The 20,391-nt window shown below is 43.5% G+C and overlaps 1 protein-coding gene across 3 annotated transcripts in view; it reads right to left on the reverse strand.

Annotated features, from left to right (window-relative positions):
- Window positions 1–218: 218 nt before the first annotated feature.
- CYB5D2 (cytochrome b5 domain containing 2) overlaps window positions 219–20,391 on the reverse strand; it is a 30,275-nt gene continuing 10,102 nt past the window's right edge. For 2 of the 3 annotated variants that reach the window (XM_075852852.1, XM_075852851.1), the window contains one exon: window positions 219–608. In XM_075852852.1, the coding sequence (XP_075708967.1) occupies window positions 395–608 (214 nt within the window). In that variant the 3' untranslated portion in view covers window positions 219–394. Of the gene's footprint in view, window positions 609–18,998; window positions 19,997–20,391 lie in introns of those variants that run through there. The other variant, XM_075852853.1, reaches the window with a different exon arrangement.

A 20,391-nucleotide genomic window follows, 5' to 3' on the forward strand; every position in this document is an offset into this window, starting at 1 on the left:
ATCGAAACCAATGGTGATGTTAACGGAAATCTATGGTTTCCATTTGCGTCTGTCAGGGATCCGTTTCGACGGAACGTAGCTCTAGTGCAGATGTGAAGGAACCCTTAACTTTTCTCTTTGTCTGCATTTCAGGAGAAATATAAGAAATAAAATGTGGTAGAAAAGTGTCAGAGAGGCCATTTAAAACACATAACACAAAAGGAGCCCAAATTCATTAATAAAGTATATTACAAAATATATTTATATTACACATGCTGCTAGAAAATAAAAAGTTGATCGAACGTTTAGTTACGCTTTAATGAAATACTAATGTTAAAAGGCATTGCAATTACTAAATTTGTATAATGGTAACATCGGTCTGCCCGCTCTTCAATGAACTGTAGCACAGTCTAATTTATTCTTTAAGTAAGCACCAGTCAAACAGTGGGTTGCAGTCTTTATATTCCTTTAGGGAAGGATTATCTAGATCTCCCCGGTCGTTAAGTTCTCCAGAGTCTGGATTTTCTGATGGGCCACTGGTTGTCCTTACACATACACACCGATGTCCATCATATCCAGCGAGATACAATTTTCTGGGGACACCAACCCAATCTCTTTGTATTCCACCACTACAAAGATAAAAAAAAGAAAAAAGATACTAGATAAGTTATAGCTGGCTTCAAAAAGTAATTGTACAAAAAGTTACACATATAGTCCAGCTGCCCCTGATTTTTAACAACCATGTGCTTTTTGCTGATATTTTTAGCAAACCGCAACGTGTGAACACAGCTTTAGGCCCATTTCAATCTATACAGGAACATTTTAGCGCCTGAACACCGCAGTGCCTGGGCCTCCCACAGTTCCACTGAACCAGACTTCGATAACCATTGGCAAACAGCAGCATAAACTGGTCCCTTCTTGTATTTAATATGCCTTTTATACAAAGTAAAGAAATAGTCATTCTTTTTCATGGCAAACCAAAATATGTGTTGTCATCTTTTATAGGTAGCTGCTTACACTAGAGAAAAATTCAGCTGGATTAAATTTATCTGCAATGGTGTCATGACAAACTGCTTGACCATAAGTTAGGATGTATCATTTTAGGCGGATACAGAGTGCCTACTAAAGTTACGCTCAATCCTGGGTATGAGCACCACTGCTCATTAATTTCAATACACCACCCAAATCATCGATTATTTTTTCGAAATGAACGAAAATAGCTAGTTTGTGATGAATATGGATTTACTGTATATAGGTAGATAAACATGTTTTGTACTCATGAACATTGTTTACAAATGAATTCCTTGATTTCCTTACAATTTTCTCTTATCAAAGATTCTACTCTTAGCAGCGATCACAGTAGTGCAAACGTGGGGCATTCTGTCCGTCAACTTGTCTTCTTTCAGCGCCAGTTGCAGCCCACTTCTTCTGTAGGAACTCCAAAAGGTGATTTCAGCTCGTAACTTGTACATTTCAAACACACCTGTCCAGATGATCCCAAAGGAGTTCAATTGGATTACAATCGGGTCTCTAGGGTGACCAAACCATGTTCTGCAGCACCAGTTGCCATTCTTTTGACTGAACACACTTTTTGCAAAGACAGGAGGTATGTTTTGGGTTGTCCACTTGCTGTACTGGAAACCACAACCAATAAGTGTGCGTTCACCTATATCAGTTGCATCAGCATCAGTTATTTTTGTCTCTCAGTGATTACAACTGATGCAAAAATTTGTCAGTTGCCATCAGGCTTTTTCACAATTTTTTTACTACAGAACCATCAGTTGTTGTTAGTTGTCATCAGGTTTTACCTTCTGTTTTTACCACAATGGTCCACCAAAAAGGGTAGTCATAGTGGTACATAGTTTGTGATAATTTGTATACGATAGATTAGATTGGCGCTACACTGAAGTCTGACACACATTTTAATGTCACATGTCATATTCAGTGCAGTGATTAGGGCATGGGTGGCACTATCTTCAACAGGAGCAGAATCCCAGCCAGAGCGTCGGTAACACTCTGGATTCTGGTCCAGGAGGAACCCTGAAGTCACTGTCTATATATACAGTGAAGGAAATAAGTATTTGATCCCTTACTGATTTTGTAAGTTTGCCCACTGTCAAAGACATGAACAGTCTAGAATTTTTAGGCTAGGTTAATTTTACCAGTGAGAGATAGATTATATAAAATAAAGGACTGAAAATCACATTGTCAAAATTATATATATTTATTTGCATTGTGTACAGAGAAATAAGTATTTGATCCCTTTGGCAAACAAGACTTAATACTTGGTGGCAAAACCCTTGTTGGTAAGCACAGCAGTCAGACGTTTTTTGTAGTTGATGATGAGGTTTGCACACATGTTAGATGGAATTTTGGCCAACTCCTCTTTGCAGATCATCTGTAAATCATTAAGATTTCGAGGCTGTCGCTTGGTAACTCGGATCTTCAGCTCCCTCCATAAGTTTTCGATGGGATTAAGGTCTGGAGACTGGCTAGGCCACTCCATGACCTTAATGTGCTTCTTTTTGAGCCACTCCTTTGTTGCCTTGGCTGTATGTTTCGGGTCATTGTTGTGCTGGAAGACCCAGCCACGAGCCATTTTTAATGTCCTGGTGGAGGGAAGGAGGTTGTCACTCAGGATTTGACGGTACATGGCTCCATCAATTCTCCCATTGATGCGGTGAAGTAGTCATGTGCCCTTAGCAGAGAAACACCCCCAAAACATAATGTTTCCACCTCCATGCTTGACAGTGGGGATGGTGTTCTTTGGGTCATAGGCAGCATTTCTCTTCCTCCAAACACGGCGAGTTGAGTTAATGCCAAAGAGCTCAATTTTAGTCTCATCTGACCACAGCACCTTCTCCCAATCACTCTCAGAATCATCCAGATGTTCATTTGCAAACTTCAGACGGGCCTGTACATATGCCTTCTTGAGCAGGGGGACCTTGCGGGCACTGCAGGATTTTAATCCATTACGGCGTAATGTGTTACCAATGGTTTTCTTGGTGACTGTGGTCCCAGCTGCCTTGAGATCATTAACAAGTTCCCCCCGTGTAGTTTTCGGCTGAGCTCTCACCTTCCTCAGGATCAAGGATACCCCACGAGGTGAGATTTTGCATGGAGCCCCAGATCGATGTCGATTGACAGTTATTTTGTATGTCTTCCATTTTCTTACTATTGCACCAACAGTTGTCTCCTTCTCACCCAGCGTCTTACTTATGGTTTTGTAGCCCATTCCAGCCTTGTGCAGGTCTATGATCTTGTCCCTGACATCCTTAGAAAGCTCTTTGGTCTTGCCCATGTTGTAGAGGTTAGAGTCAGACTGATTAATTGAGTCTGTGGACAGGAGTCTTTTATACAGGTGACCATGTAAGACAGCTGTCTTTAATGCAGGCACCAAGTTGATTTGGAGCGTGTAACTGGTCTGGAGGAGGTTGAACTCTTAATGGTTGGTAGGGGATCAAATACTTATTTCTCTGTGCACAATGCAAATAAATATATATAATTTTGACAATGTGATTTTCAGTTTTGTTTTTTTGTTTTTATATAATCTATCTCTCACTGGTAAAATTAACCTAGCCTAAAAATCCTAGACTGTTCATGTCTTTGACAGTGGGCAAACTTACAAAATCAGCAAGGGATCAAATACTTATTTCCTTCACTGTATATATAATCAATCAACAACTCTCTGGCCGAGGATACCCACGTCAGGTGCTGCCAGAAGGTGTACCCGGCGTTCACGCTGCAAATAGTGCATTAAGATAGGATACGGCGCCAGACCTCCCAGGGAGCCAGACACAAAAACACTGCAGGTAATGTTTTTGGATCCGGCTCATGCACAGGTCCGGCGCCACAACTTATGTCCCATGTGCCAGAACAGATCCCAAAGAAAGCTATGAGAACTGTTTTAGCATCAGTTTCCATCCAGCTTTTCTGCAACACACGGGAGGGAAACAGACAGGAGCAATGGATATATGTGAACAGCCCTTAAGGCAGCTGCCAGAAGGGATGGCATGGTGCACTGGGATGTTGTAGTAGCACTTGGAGTCAATGATTTCTTTGATTTTTAGTATACAATGTTAAATACTTTTGTGTCAAAAAAAGACAAAAGTAATGTAAGTATGATACCTTTAGGCCTCATGCACACAACCGTAATATACGGACCACATGTGGGTCACATTACCAGGGTCGAACATAGTTCAGGGAGCAGGGGCTCCTAGCATCTTAGTTAGTTATGTGAGACGCTGTGAGTCACTGCCTCCCCACGGAAATGTTCCAGTACAGGACAGTGTTGCCAAGAGGAGGCAGGGACACCTAGCGTCATACATAACTATGATGCTAGGAGCCTGGCTCCCTGAACCGTGTTCGGTCCCAGAAATGCGGTACGTATATAATGGACAGAACACGGTTGGGTGAATAAGGCCTTATTGGCGAACGAGAAAAATTATATATGCACACAGGCTCCTTCAGGCGAGTGTATACAAATGAAAGCACATCATTTAAGATGTTACACAAAGACAATTAGTATATGAGGTGATACATCATTAAAGGGGTTCTCCCACAAAACACAGCGATGAGAACAGGGGACCTAAAGTCCCCCGAAGTGTTCCATGAGCATGGGATTTCCGGGGTCTGTCTCCGGCTTGTGTGTTTGGCAGCTCCAAAGAAATGAATGGAGCGCCGGTCGCGCTTGTGCACATTGATGATTGACGCACTGTAGTATAGAACTGTAACACTTTATGCTAATTGAATTGAGAAAAATATTTGCTAAGAGTCTGTATGCGGAAATTTAAGGGTTTTTTGTTCTATAAAACCAGTGATACACATCAACTTTAGATTTTCTTCACTTCTGTTCATTATAACAGAGCCTGACCACATATTAGTGGCCATTGCTTCATTGCTAGTAGGGACAACATCTATGATTGATATGTCATAAAAATGTATTACAGTACAAGCCATTTGTTGCTGATGCAGGGCAGAAGGGATACCACTGTGCCAACAGACGAATGAAGTGGTAGTAAAACCAGACTACAGTAAATTTAGAGTGTATTCCTCTATACCAGGGCAACTTTTTGGCTTCGACATGGCTGAAGACTCTGTGTGCTCCACAATATTGCTCTACTATTGATGCATAAAGCACATGTACCCCTCCACAGGATAGGGGATACATTTGTGAGTGCTGGGGGTCTGACCAGTCTGAAAGTCCCCTAAAATTCTGCATGAGAGTGGAGCACTGGTGTGCATGCCTAACCAGCACTCCATTCATTTCTATAGGACATCCGGGACTGCTGTCTCCGGAAGGTCCATAGAAATTAATGAAGCACTGGTCAGGAATGTGCACAATCGCTCCATTTTCATGAAGCACTTCAGGGGACTTTCGGCTCCCCGTTCTACTTATCGCTAGGGATCCCAGCGGTTGGATCCCCAGCGATCACACATGTATCTCCTATCATGTGGATAGGGGATACAGGTGGTTTGTGGGACAACCCCTTTAAGATAAGCCGGGGCAATAAAACGGAGGTTATAGGGGTGATGACTTAGGAGTTAAGGGATCTGGCGACAGTCTGATGGGTGATGTGACGTGTGTCCACGTAGTGGCTCACAAATCCAGGTGTTAGATTGAGGCCTTGTGTCAATGAATGTTATCAGCTTGATCTCCCAAATTTTTGATCATTCTTAAAATTACCCTTCAATATTAGGACCTTTAAATCGGACATACTGTGGTCTGGTCTAGAGAAGTGTTTTCCCATGGGTGTATCCACCTCCTGTTTTATTGTATGTCTGTGGAGATTCATCCTGGTTTGTAGGTTTTGTTTTGTTTCTCCAATGTAGATTCCTTTATTGATGCACCTTGTACATAGGATCATGTACACATTGGTCCACACATTGGAGGATGTACCAGTGATTTTATAGTCCTGCTGCGTGTTTGGTATCTGGATGGTGTTTGGTGACAAGATGTTGGTACAGGCCTTGCATTTTCTACTGTTGCAAGGAAAAGTGCCAGTCTTTGATGGTGATCAGTTAGGGTATGTTCACACGCAGTGTTTTAAGGCGTATTTCGGGGAGTTTTTATGCATTGAAAAACGCCTACAAACATCTGCCCATTGAAATCAATGGAAAAAACAGCATTTAGTTCATACGGGGCATCTTTACGCCTCTGTTTTAAAAAAAAGAGCATAAAAAGAAGTAGCCTGTCACTTCTTGAGGCGTTTTTTGGAACGGATTTTCCATTGAACAGTATGGAAAAATGCCTCAAAAAACACCTGAAAAGAAGCCTCAAAAGAAGCTCCAAATACGCCTGAAAATCAGAGGCTGTTTTCCCTTGAAAACAGCTCCGTATTTTCAGACGTTTTTTGCTAAGCGTGTGAACATACCCTTAAAGTCCCAACACCAGAAATGATTGGTCTCCCTGGATTGCCTTTTTATTTTTTAAAACTCTTTTTATTGAAAAGTAAGTGATACATGTATATGATACTCATAACGTGTTGGGTGACATACAAGAAACCCATTTTTTTTTTTCATGTAACAAAAAAACAACGTTGATCTCCTTGTACAATACGAATGAGATGTGGAACATCAATATACTGCACTTCACAGAATATAAACAGTACATTTAGAGGGAGAAGTTAGACAAATGCAAACATCAATACATTAAAAGAACTGTACATTCCAGGTCTGATCTCTCTTTACATCCAGACGATGCAGCCGCCCACTCTATGACACACATCCTCACCACTTCAACCCACATATATCTCCCCTGTATGGAGAGGGAGGCCCACGTTAAAAGATGCAAGGGGCGATGAGCACCTCCGGCCCCAAACCTCCATAAACTTATACTGACATCCCCGATGTTTATACACTAGGTTAGCATAGGATAGTACCGAGTTAATCAACTTCTTCCATTGTGGAAGTGTTGGATGGAGGTCTCCCATCCAGCGAAGTGAAATAGCCTTCCTGGCCATGAACAGGGCCTCACGTAGAAATATACCTTCATAATGTGTCCAGGAGTCCAACGGGAGCAAACCCAATAAACATATACCAGGCTCGCAGGGGACTCGTTTATCCGTTATGGAAGAGAGGAAATCTGTAACCCCTCTCCAGAAACTGGCAATTACCGGACAGTGCCACATCATATGGTCAAAGTCCGCCCGATCATGATGGCATCTTTTACATTTTGCCGAGGAAGTTCTACCCATATGCAATAGCCTGGTTGGGGTAATATAGCATCTATGAATGATATATAGCTGCGTCATTTTATTATTCGCCGCAGGCGATACCAAAAGGTGTGAAGACATTGCTTCAATCCAATCCCCCTCAGTCAAGGTAGGGTTCAGCCCCTTCCATCTGAGTTCCACCGCACATTCAGCGCGAGCTAACCTTCGAGACAGAAGGAATGTACATACTACAGATGTCAACCCCCGTGGGCCTTGTGTTCGGAGTATCCCTATAAAAGTGGTAAGGAAGATATCAAGGTCTGAGCGTGCCTAAATTGGGACCCAAGTACATGGTGTAGTTGTACGCATCTAAATGTGTCCCTCTCTGGTACCTGGAATGCGTCTTGTATCTCCCTAGCTGACAAAGCATGACCATCATCAGTACTCAAATGTTTCATTTGTCTCACCTCTAGACCTTCCCAGAATGCATGATCCTGAAAACCCACAAAGTGCAGCAGACCGTGGTTGGACCAAATAGGCATTTCAGCAACAGTATCAGTATAATTCAACAATGTTTTTGCATGAGACCACACATGTTTCGCTAGTTTAATCAGTGGTAGAGTATGTCTAGGACTAAAAGTCATGTGGTTCTAAAACAGGCCACAAATTAGGAACTCTGAGGAAATGGGCTACATGATATTCGGCGTTGGGCAAAGGGTCATCTAAGAGCCAAAGCCTAATATATCGTAGCTGGCCTGCCAAATAATAAAGAAACACATCCGGTAGTGCCGCACCAGCCATCTGTTTAGGTCTCTGCAGGGTATCAAGTTTGAGTTTATGCCTACTCTTACCCCAAATAAACGGAGAGAATAGAGAGTTGACCAAATGAAAGAACTTTTTAGGTACCAGTGTGTCCACATGTTCCAAGATATATAACAGTTTAGGTAACACAACCATTTTAAGGAGGTTGATCCTACCCGCTACCGATAAGGGGAGGAGTCTTCCAGATTGCAAATTTATCTTTCAAATAGGACAGTAAGGGGTAAACATTTATATCATAAGAATGTGAGCTATCCCAAGCTATCCATATACCCAAATATTTGAAACTATGCACAACCTGTAGGCCCTGAAAATGTGAGTCCCACCCACAGTTATTAGAATGGAGAGGCATGAGGTAGGACTTACTCCAATTAATATGTAGGACAGAAAAGCTGCTAAACACCTCCATCAATTGGCCAAAAATAGCAACATATCATCGGCGTATAATCCTATGCGATCTTCTCGCGGGCCAATCCGAATTCCCTGAAGGGCCGCATCACTCCGGATGCAGATAGCCAAGGGTTCTATGGCTAGTGCAAACAGCAGAGGTGACAATGGGCACCCCTGCCTCGTGCCTCTATGGAGAGAGAGAAGGAAGGGGACAAAATCCTATTGACCACCACCGAAGCCCGAAGGTCTTTATATATGATTTTAATCCACTTAATAAAAGTAGTCCCAAACCCAAATCTCCTAAGCACCTCAAAAAGGTAAGTCCACTCAACAGAGTCAAACGCCTTGGCTGCGTCTAAGGATGCCAATGCCCAATCCTGCTGCTCCCACCATCCTATCTGAGTAACCACCTGAGCTCTACGTATACTATCCGAGGTGGATTTCCCCGGTATAAATCCAGATTGATCCGAGTGTATTACTTCTTTTATAACCCGAGCCAGTCTATTGGCCAGTAGTTTGGTCAGTATCTTATAGTCTATGTTAAGCAATGAAATGGGTCGGTAAGAGCCACATTCCTCTGGGTTCTTTCTTGGTTTTAGAATAAACTACAATTGTAGCATCTTTCATAGAATCCGGCAGGTCACCCGCCATCAAGCACGCCTCAAACAGAGATAAGAGTTGGGCCGACAATGTATCAATATATTGAATGTAAACTTCCAAAAGGAATCCCATCAGGGCCCGAGGCCTTACCCTTAGTCATGTCCAGTATGCACTCCGAGATCTCTTCCACTGTGAAGGGAGACTCGAGCAAAGTACTTCCATCAGCCGACAACTGTGGATATTGAATGCCATCTAGATAACCCTCCAGATCTTCCATAGAGTGTCCAACCCTGGAAATATATAGGTCCCTATAGAAAACGGCAAATTGCACCATAATCTCCTGGGAGGTATTAACCAGATCTTTCTAGGCATTACGAATACCCAGCACTGGTGGAGACATAGTATTTTGTCTCACAACTTGAGCCAACAATTTGCTGGATTGCTTTCCCAATTCAAAAAAGGATTGGCCAGTGAAGAAAATTCTACAGTCAGCCTTCTCCTGCAATAACAGCAGATATTCCCTACCCGCCAAGAGCCAAGCCTCTCTGTTATGTGAAGAGGGGTCACCTACAAACACGGCCTCCAATCCCCACACCTACCCGCCAGATCAGTTTCCCGCTGAGCTGAGGAACTCTTCACGTAGGATATCGATGATTTCAAACAGCCTCTTAAATATGCTTTCAAAGTATCCAACAATAACAACCCATTCTGCTCTTGCCTGTGTACCTCTAGAAAAACATCGAGTTGATCTGGGATCCTATCATTCGGTTTAATTAATTGAAGCCAAAATGGGTGAATCTTAATAGCTCCCATCCTGCCCACATCTGGTGTCAGCAGTTGGAGTATCGGGCTGTGATCAGATATCGCTCTAGGGAGATGTTCAATGTTTTCCATAGAATAAAAGACAGATGGTGTACCAAAAATATAATCTATACGTGCATCAAACAGCGGTGTGTGACATGTGTATTCACGAACACCTGGATGACTACTTCTCCATAAGTCTATCCAGCCCATCTCATCCATGAGGGAGGCCAATGGAGAGGTGCCCTGTCGCACCTCAGCTTCCCCCCTCAGCATGAACCTATCAATAGAATGATCCATTGTAAGGTTAAAATCTCCCAGGAGGATCACTCTGGCCTCTTGATAAGCAGAAACAAAAGCAACAGCTTCCCCAATTAGTGCCAAAGACCCTGGTGGTGGGTTATATACGCCCATTACAACATAAGGTGTGGAGTTCATGTTAGCATGAACGAATACTTATCTCCCCTCATGATCAATTTCGGTATGCAACTCTTCCCACCTGAGTGTTCTATGTATTAATAAAGAGACCCCCCTAGAAGCAGAGGATCTTATAGAGTGTCTGCTCCACTGAATCCAGGGCTTACATAAAAATTGTACTGTGTCGGCTGTCAAATGAGTCTCCTGTAGACATATTATATGCAGATTCACTTTCTTAAGCATAGAGAAAATCATATTACGTTTCTTTGGAGTCCCCATGCCCCTCACATTCCAGGACAAAAACTTAAGTGATGCCATACTGAGCAATCTTTCTATATAGTAATGTCAGCCCTATTTCTACCCATCTCCCCCTCCCCCAAAGTAGTACCTGCCTCGCATATTCAAATCCCAATCTGTATCGTACCTGTCGCCTGACAAATTCTAGTACAGAGATCAGAAACTTTAAACATACAAACACCCAGTAAACCATCAGGAGCTCAACAGGAGCTGTAGAATAAATATATATATATATATATATATATATATATATATATATATATATATAGGTAGTATCCACCGTTAAGGAATACACACAGTGAATTCACAAAACAGCCTGCGTACTCCAGCAGATTCCCCCCTATAATATGCTTTAGGCCTCATTTACACGAGTGTAATATACGCGCGTGCGACGCGCATGCTTTTCACGCGTGTCGTACGCACCTATATTACTCTATGGGGCAGTGCAGACGATGCGTGAAATTTGCGCAGTGCGTGAGCGTTGTGTAAAACTCAGGACATGTTCTATAATCGTGCGTTTTTCGCGCATCACGCACCCATTGAAGTCAATGGGTGCGTGAAAACAACACATGCCACACGGACGCTCCTGCGTTGCATGCGCGAAAATCACGCATCCCTTGTTATGTCCATGAAAGACAGTCTATAAAGCTTGACAAAGCAAACAAAAACCAGGAAGTGCTTGCGTTTCCACTGCGAGTGGGCAAGGCTAGTGACTGGAGACTGAAGTTATCTTTCACTGAACATCTGCTGCCATGCCGCGTGGGATGGACGTGGAGCGCCTCTTTGTCCTGGTCCAGGGACATCCTGCAATTTGGGACACTCGCTCGGAGGCGTACCACGACCGCACGGTCAAGGAGGACGCCTGGGAGGAGGTCGCGAGGGAGCTGTTTGGCTAGGAGTGGGAGAGTGGCCAAACCCGGGACCGCAGTCGGTTGGGTGAGTACCAGGCTTTTTCTGTCAATGCATGACATCCCTATTGAAGAACTGGGGCCCTGTATGTGTCTTCTGCGCATTTGCCCGAGGAACTTTGGTGCAGCAGGCGCATCACCGTGGACCACGTAATTGGCAGTGCAGGGCCCCTGATTTAAGTGAGAGGGCATAGTTCTAATCGCGTGATATTTGTTTTTTACTCCAACAGTCCAAGAGATCAAAACACGGTGGCGGAGCTGCCGTGACCAATTCCGCCGTGAAATGGGTGAAAAGGGACGCAGCGGAGATGGCGGATCTCGCAAGCGACCCTATATGTACACAAAACAGCTGATGTTCCTGAAGGATATCATGGAGATGCGCACGTAAGAGTTTCTGCTTTTGCATGTGTCTAATGTGTGTTCGCCCATGTCCTGTTTGCCATCGTGTTGTTGTGGGCATTGTTCTATATTCTGTTCTAACGTAATTTTCTCATTATAAAACAACCGACAATTTGGAGGATACCACAGAGGAGACAGACGTTGGAGAGTCTCTGCCGGAACCTCCTGCTGCCCATGTCCTGCCCCCTAGCCCAGAGCCGACACCCCTGGAGCCCGCCCCTGGCCAGTCTGCACGGGCCGTCGCCTCTCCGGCAGAGGAGCGCCCCGTGCGTGCCCGCACTCGCCGGGCCGGTGCTCAACAGGCCTCCGCAGCTGGGCAAATAGATACCCGGGTCCTGGAGTATTTGAGGCGAGCCGCAGATGAGGACGGGAACGACGCCTTTGGGCGAAGCATCGTTCCCCTACTCCGGCTGGTCCCCATGGACCGTATGGGCCGTCTGCAAGCGTCGATCGTAACGTTGATCGAAGCTTCCAGACCGCCCCACAATCCCAACCAGTGCTTCACGGCCATTGAGCAGTGGCGCAGTTCAGCCATGCCGGCCACCACGCCCCAGGTGCCGGGCCCATTCCATCCAGCCCCCCAGATGCCACATCCGCATCCTTATATGCGCCCTATGGCTCCCTACTTCCCTGTCCCAACATACCACGGGCAACATCAGCACCACTATGCTGGCGAGGAACAACCTCCACAGCTCCAGGTCCAGCATAGTGGTGCTGAAATGCCGGCGTATTCGTCCCCGGGCCACCAGTACCAACACATTTGAGTGTGTTGGAGGACTGAATATTTGACGTTAGAGTTGTTTTTGCTGCAGGGATGGCAACTCGCCGTCCTCCGTTTTTTGGATGTATATTAGACACCATGTTGGCGTTTTTGGGTTGAAGCAAAATGTTTGTGTTTTTGCAAAACACAGTATTAAAAAATTGGATGTTGATTGGTTAGATTTCGTGTGGTTTTTCATTGATACCCCTCAACACAATGTTTGTGCCACATTTCATTTGCCTATACCCTCTCACACTTCTGGGCTTTGGGTCCAATGCATACACACGTGATATGAGGTTTTAGTTAATCAATCGGGGTTTGATATGGTTTGCAAGAGGTGCGAACGTTTAGGTGCGGTCATGGGCCCCGAGGCAAACTATGTACACTAGCAATTGGACTTTCCAAACTTTAGCCCACACAACATTCTATCTCCAGAAAGAAGGTTGCCAAATTGCAAAAGTCCTGCTCAAACCCCGACAGATGTAAGCTCGCAACCCGCGTCAAGACTCCTCTTGTTTTGCAAGTCCCTAACCCAACACAAACCCCTAAAAAAAGAAAAACCACAGGCCACATGTGACGTGTGTAGGGAAGCCGACAAACAACAGGGAAGCCGACAAACAACAGAGAACCCTTCAAAGGTCATCACGCACCCATGGTGCGGCTCCAGTTCGACACTCAAAATATGCCACCAAAGTATCCCTCACGCGAAGGCCGGATGAGAGAGATCGGCCGAGAGGAAGAACCGGGACAGTGAGGCTGCTGCCTGCATGTGTAAGAATATATTCTGCATCAAAGGTAGCATCATTAATGCGGCAGAAGTTATGCAGCCCGACACACAATTCTATAACACGTGTCACATTCTGCATGGACAATGGCATTGTCGTCAGAAAGACACGCCACCTGCTCGACATAATGCCAAAGGCACATTTTACACATCGGCGAGCTCGGCAGAGGCGGAGATTAAGGTGCTAAACCTGCTTCTCCTAGCAAGCAGGGGTTGGGCCAGCTGGCCTATTTGTAGGCGGGCTTGCCATGAATCCTCTCTGCGTTTTTGACGTGCGTGGCAAACGCTAGTCGTGCGCGCATTAAAAACGCAACAACGCAGCGTATACGCTGTCAAAACGCAATGCCAACGCGCGCAACACGCTGCGTTTTTGCACGCGCAAAACGCACACGCTCGTGTAAATGAGACCTTACTGTGAGTAGACTTCGAGGGGAAACGTCCCCCTAGTCAGACTCCTCCCGATGAAGCCAGAGGAACCTTATGCGTGCACAAATTCTTACAGGCGCTGTACATAAAATTGCAACCATTCTGATCATAAGGAAGCAAGCAGAGGTATATGACAACATCAGAAAGGTAAGACAATATGCATTAAACAGAGAACCTTGTCCTCCCCATGTGCAAAGGCCACAAATATATAACAGCGAATGTCCGTTCAGGATACATATTCACCATTCCTGTGCGTATGTCCCCAAAAATTTTCCTTCAGCGTCTAGGCGATCTCTTATTCCTCAGCAGCCATTCATCCGCTTCCTCAGGGTTGGTGAAAAATACCGCTCGATCGCCATCTACAACTCTCAAGCGAGCCGGATATGCCATAGAATAGGCTATTTGTCTGTCCCGCAGTTTCCCTTTAATCATCACAAATGATGCTCGTTGGCGTTGTAACTCCGGGGAGAAATCGGGAAAAATCGAAACCGTGGCGTTATCCACCTTAATCGCTCCCTTGCGTCTGGCAGCTTGTAGGACCAGGTCCCGGTCCTTGCAATTTAACAATCTCGCCAGGAATGGTCGAGGATTCGCTCCTGGAGGTGGCGGCCTAGCTGGAACCCTATGCGCCCTTCCCACCGCAAAAGCCTGTGAGGATTGCCTTCTTTATGTATTTTGAGTAACATGTAGAATATACCTATTCTGGGATTGTGCGGTATAAGGTCCAGTATGCTGTCTGACACAGCATTGAAACTATTGAGGCTATGGACAAGTTCCTCTGTATATTGTTTGGTGGGGTCTTCTTTAACCCCTTAATGACCAGCCTATTTTAAACCTTAAAGGGGTATTCCGGAACTAAAAAATTACATTTATTTAAATAAAACAATGAAAATGATATAACTTTACAATGTACTTACGTTTCATCAGATGGCTGTAGCGTCGTATATCCTCCTCCGTCACCGCCCCCTTAGTGAAGCAAAATCTGCACTTCCTGTGCAGACCCGTCCATTTAGTCTTCTGCCTTGCTTCCGGTTTCCGGCTTTCACACTGTACGGTTACGTCACAAATGACGTAACCGTACCACGTGCTTCTTTATCTCAGAGCATGCGTGGTTAACACACTCCACCGCGCATGCTCTGTGAAATTATAACCCCTTATAAATTACCGACGGAATACGAAGTTGCGGGAATAACGGCCGTTTCGGCCGTCTTCCCGACAGGTGCAGGAGCTGTGACAGCTGCTGTCTCGTACAGCAGCTGCCGCAGCTCCTACAGCGGGGACCGATCGCTGTGTCCCCGCTGTCTAACCCCTTAAAAGCCGCGTTCAATAGAGATCGCGGCTTTTTAGGGGTTAAGTTACCATCGCCGGCCTGCTACACGATAGCGGCCGGCGATGGTTACTATGGCAACCGGACACCAAACAATGGCGTCCGGCTATGCCATCGACGGAAGCCTAATGGGTCCTGACAAAGTCAGGACCCACTATGCTTGCTGTCAGTGAATAGCTGACAGTTCTAATACACTGCACTACGCATGTAGTGCATTGTATTAGAATAGCGATCAGAGCCTCCTGCCCTCAAGTCCCCTAGTGGGACAAAGTAATAAAGTAAAAAAAAAAGGTGTAAAAATAAGAAAATAAAAGTTAAAAAAAATCCCCTTTTTTTCCCTTATCAGTCCTTTTTTATTAATAAAAATATATAAATAAATAAAATATACATAATTGGTATCGCCGCGTCCGTAACGGCCTGAACTACAAAATTATTTTGTTATTTATCCCGCGCGGTGAACGGCGTAAAAGAAAATAATAATAAACCGTACCAAAATCACAATTGTTTGGTCACTTCACCTCCCAAAAAATTTATTAAAAATAGATCAAAAAGTCGCATGTACCGAAAAATGGTCCTGATCGAAACTACAGTTCGTTACGCAAAAAATAAGTCCTCGCACGGCTTTATTGATGGAAAAATAATAAAGTTCTTGCTCTTAGAATAAGAGAACACAAAAAGTGAATGATTTTTTACAAAACGTATTTTATTGTGCAAACGCCATAAGACATAAAAGAACTATAAACATCTGGTGTCACCGTAAGGCCGAGTTTACACGAGCGTGTGCACTTTGTGCAAGCAAAAAGCGCGGCGTTTTGCGTGCGCAAAAGGCAATTAACAGCTCCGTGTGTCAGCCCTTTATGATGCGCGGCTGCCTGCCATCATTATGACACTCCGTTTGGATGTTTGTAAACAGAAAAGAACGTGGTGCTTTTCTGTTTTCATTCATCCTTTACAGTGCTGTTGCGCGAATCACGCGCGTCCCACGGAATTGCTTCCGTGCCACATGCGTGGTTTTCACGCACCCATTGACTTCAATGGGTGCGTGATGTGCGAACAGCGCACAAATATAGGACGTCGTGCGCTTCACGCAGCGGACATACGCTGCGTGAAAATCACGCACCTGGCTGCACGGCCCCATAGACTAACATAGGTCCCTGCGACGCGCGTTGCACGGATGTATAACACGCTCGTGTAAATGAGCCCTAATCGTATCGCCCCGCAGAATAAAGTGAATATGTCATTTATAGCGCACGGTGAACGCTGTAACAAAAATAGAATAAAAAAACAATAGTAGAATTGCTGTTTTTTTAGTCACCACGCCACCTAAAAATAGAATAAAAACTGATCAAAACGCCGCATGCACCCCAAGAAAACTACAATGAATTCCTCAAGGGGTCTAGTTTCCAAAATGGGGGCACCTTTTGGGGGTTTCCACTGTTTTGGTACCACAAGACCTCTTCAAACCGTTTAACCCCTTAATGACCGGGCCATTTTGCACGTTAATGACCAAGGATTATTTTTGTTTTTTTCACGGTCGCATTCCAAGAGTCGTAACTTTTTTTTTATTCCGTCGACATAGCCGTATAAGGGCTTGTTTTTTGCGGGACGAGTTGTATTTTGTAATTGTACCATTTTTAGATGCATATAATATATTAACTTTTATTAACTTTATTTTAGGAGAGAATTGAAAATAAGCAGCTATTCCAGTATTGATTTTCACGTTATAAATTTACGCCGTTTACTATGCAGCGTAAATAACATGTTAACTTTATTCTATGGCTCGGCACGGTTACGGGGATACCAAATATGTAAAGGTTTTATGTTTTGCACAATAAAAACCCTTTTAGAAAAAAATTACTTGTTTTTGCATCACCGCATTCCAAGAGCCGTAACGGTTTTATTTTTCCGTCTATGTGGCCGTAAGTGGGCTTGATTGTTGCGGGACAATGTGTAGTTTTCATTAGTACTATTTTGGGGTACATAGGACATAGGAATTTTTTATGGTGGGAATGGGAGAAAAGAGCGAATTTTGCCGTTGTTTTTTTGGACGCCGTTCATCCAGCGGTTTAATTAATGTGTTAATTTTATTGTTCAAGTGGTTACGATCGCGGGGATACCATATATGTGTATGTGTGATTTGTTTTGACACTTTTACTTTAAAAAAGTATTTCACTGTTATTTTTTTTTTGTTTTTTCACCAACTTTATTTAACGGATTGCCATTTTTTTTTTAGTCCCACCATGGGACTTCACTATGCGATGTGCCGATCGCATATATAATGCTTTGGTATACTTCGTATACCAAAGCATTATTGCCTGTCAGTATAAAACAGAGGGAGCTCCCTCCCTCTGTCAAACACATTAGATGCCGCTGTCACTATTGACAGCGGCATTTAATGGGTTAAACTGCCGGAATCGGAGCGCGCTTCGATTCCCGCAGTTGCAGCAGGAGCCAGGCTGTGTATAACAGCCGTGCTCCTGCCGCTGATCGTGTGGGTACACTGGCAGTACCCGCGCGATCACAGGACGGATATATCCCTCCTCCTGCGCGAACTAGCAGCTGCAGAGGACTGATATATCCGCCCTTCGACGTTAAGAGGTTAAAAACGCAGATATCCAGTGATTTCAGCTTGTGCTATCAGTAATAGAATGAGAGCACCAAAATGAAGACTGAGATTGCAGAAGTTAGTAGAGCTGGGTGTAGTAGGCGGAGCAAGTGCACTGCTGCATGCACATTGCATGCTGGGACTAGAGCAGTGCATGCAGGGATGAGAAACACAGGAAGAGAAGAGGAATGAACTTACTGAGCAAAACAAACCTCTCAAGGTAAACAATAGGGAGTAATGTTACTAAAACCATTTATTATCAAGAAAAAGATAGTCAGAGCGCACTAATATATTAATAGAGGAACATTGCATTGATTTAAAAAAAAAAAAAAAAGGATTGGAAAACCCCTTTAATGACCAAGCCATTTTTTAAGTTTTTCCATCGTCGCATTCCAAGAGCTATAACCTTTTTATTTTTGCGTCTACATAGCTGTATAAGGTCTTGTTTTTTGCGGGACAAGTAGTATTTTTTAATAGCAACATTTTGGGGGACATATTTATTCATTAACTTTTATTTGGGGGGGGGGGGGAAATAGAAAAAAACCTGACATTTCGCGACTCTTTTTCGCGTCTTAAATCTACACCGTTTACCGTGTGATATAAATAACACAATAACTTTATTCAGCGGGTTGTTACGATTGCAACGATACCAAATTTGTATAGTTTTTGTATGTTTTACTACTTTTACACTGTAAAAACGCTTTTTTTTTCAAAATTATTTGTTTTTGTGTCTCCATATTTGAAGAGCCGTAACGTTTTTATTTTTTCGCCGATGCGGTTGTATGAGGGCTTTTTTTTTGCGGGAAGACTTGTAGTTTTTATTGGTACCATTTTGGAGTAGATGCAACTTTTTGATCACTTTTTATCACATTTTTTTAAAGTCAGTATTCACAGAAAACAGCAATTTTTCCATAGTTTTTTATTTAATTTTTTACGGCGTTCACCGTGCGGGTTAAATAATGTAATAGATTTATAGTCGGGGTCGTTACGGACGCGGCGATACCAAATATGTGTAACTTTTTAACTTTATTTTGTTTTTTTAATAGTAAAGCATTTTGTAAGGGGAAAAGCTGGGTTTTTCATTTTTTTCACATTTTTTTTTTTTAAATTAACTTTAATAAACTTTTTTACTAGTCCCACTAAGGGACTTTAATATGCGATTCTGTGATCGCATTTATAATACACTGCAATACTAATATCGATCTCACCCGGCAGAGCAGGTACACCCCCAGCCCTCAGCTGCCTCTGGCAGCTGAGAGCAGGGAGATTTGACAGCTCCCTGCTCCGTTTACTTATTCCGATGCCGCGATGTAAAAAGACTATGGCATCGGAATAAGGCCCGTTAGTGACCGACGTAGAAACACGATGGGCCGGTCACTAACGGGTTAAGCAGGGTGTAGTATTTTCTGTCTGAGCATTGTCTGTGTGCCTCCTGGATGTAATCGGATGTATTCAGAATTACTACAGCGCCTCCTTTATCAGCGGGTTTGATGCTGTTGGATTTTAGTGATTTTGTTGCATTCCTTTCCTCCATGCTGAGATGGTGTGTTACTTTGTGCTGTTGGTCCAAGATCTCCGATTTAACTTTTTTTTTTTAAACAGTCAATCTAGTAATACATAGTTTGATTGTATCCAGGTTGTGGGGTCCAGTTTGTCTTCTTTCTTGATTTTTAGTAGGTCGCCAACTTTACCATCTCCGAAACATCCCCCGACCATAATGAAACCCCCTCCATGCTTGACTGCGGACTAAGTACAAACAGGAAGAATGCGCTAACCTGTCAAACGCTTGAACCCACACCTCAAATTTTGATTCATCTCTGAAAAAGAACCTTCTTCCACTGACTAGCAGTCCAGCTCATGTGCGGTCTAGTCTACAATAGCCTCTTATGTTATTTAATGGGCCTAAGCAACGGTTTTCCCTTCAAGCCACTGGCTTCAAGGCAGCATTTGACAAACGCGATCGACACATTTTTCTTCCTCGTTTCCATCTGAGCCTCACAGATCTGACGAGCTTCAATCTGTCCCTTTTGGAACACAATCTGATAAATTTGTCCTCCTGTTTTGTGGTCACACAAAGTTTTCCAGGACGTGATCGATCATGTACACGTCTGTTTTCAGCGTATTTCTTGAGGGTACTCTGCATACCACCAAGAGAAACCTTCTCCAGGCAAGCAATTTACCACAGTCTATGCCCTGCATGTCTCAAAGCGACTACGACATATCGCTTTTTGATTGAGAACTCCTTCCTAAAACAGTAGATAGACTAATTTCTGTGCAAAACACATTCATCCTTTACATGGAAATCTTCAAATCTTTTCCAGTTTGTCCCTCTACAGTAATGTAAAAAATTAAATAAAAAATTAACAAAAATGGTATTGCCATGTCCTTAAATGTCCAAGCAATTAAAATATAACTTGGCGGATGAACGCTGTAAAAAAATAAATAGTTCCCAAAGCCAGAAATGCTGTTTTTTGGTCAAGCCCTCACTCCACTCCATCGGCGAAAAAATAAAAAAAGTTATGGCTCTCAAAATATGGCGACAGAATTGTTTTTAACAAATTGCTTTTTCTTTGTAAAAGTAGTACATCATAAAAAAAAAAAAAACAGGATAAAATGAAAGGCTATGTATACCTTTGAGGGATTTTTTTTTTTTTTAATAAATAGATATCTGTGTTTAGTGTAACTTTGTAATTACACCATGTTCCAAATTATTATGCACATTGGA

Source organism: Rhinoderma darwinii, chromosome 2 (genome assembly GCF_050947455.1).
Source record: "Rhinoderma darwinii isolate aRhiDar2 chromosome 2, aRhiDar2.hap1, whole genome shotgun sequence".
In the NCBI taxonomy this organism is placed as follows: Eukaryota; Metazoa; Chordata; class Amphibia; order Anura; family Rhinodermatidae; genus Rhinoderma; species Rhinoderma darwinii.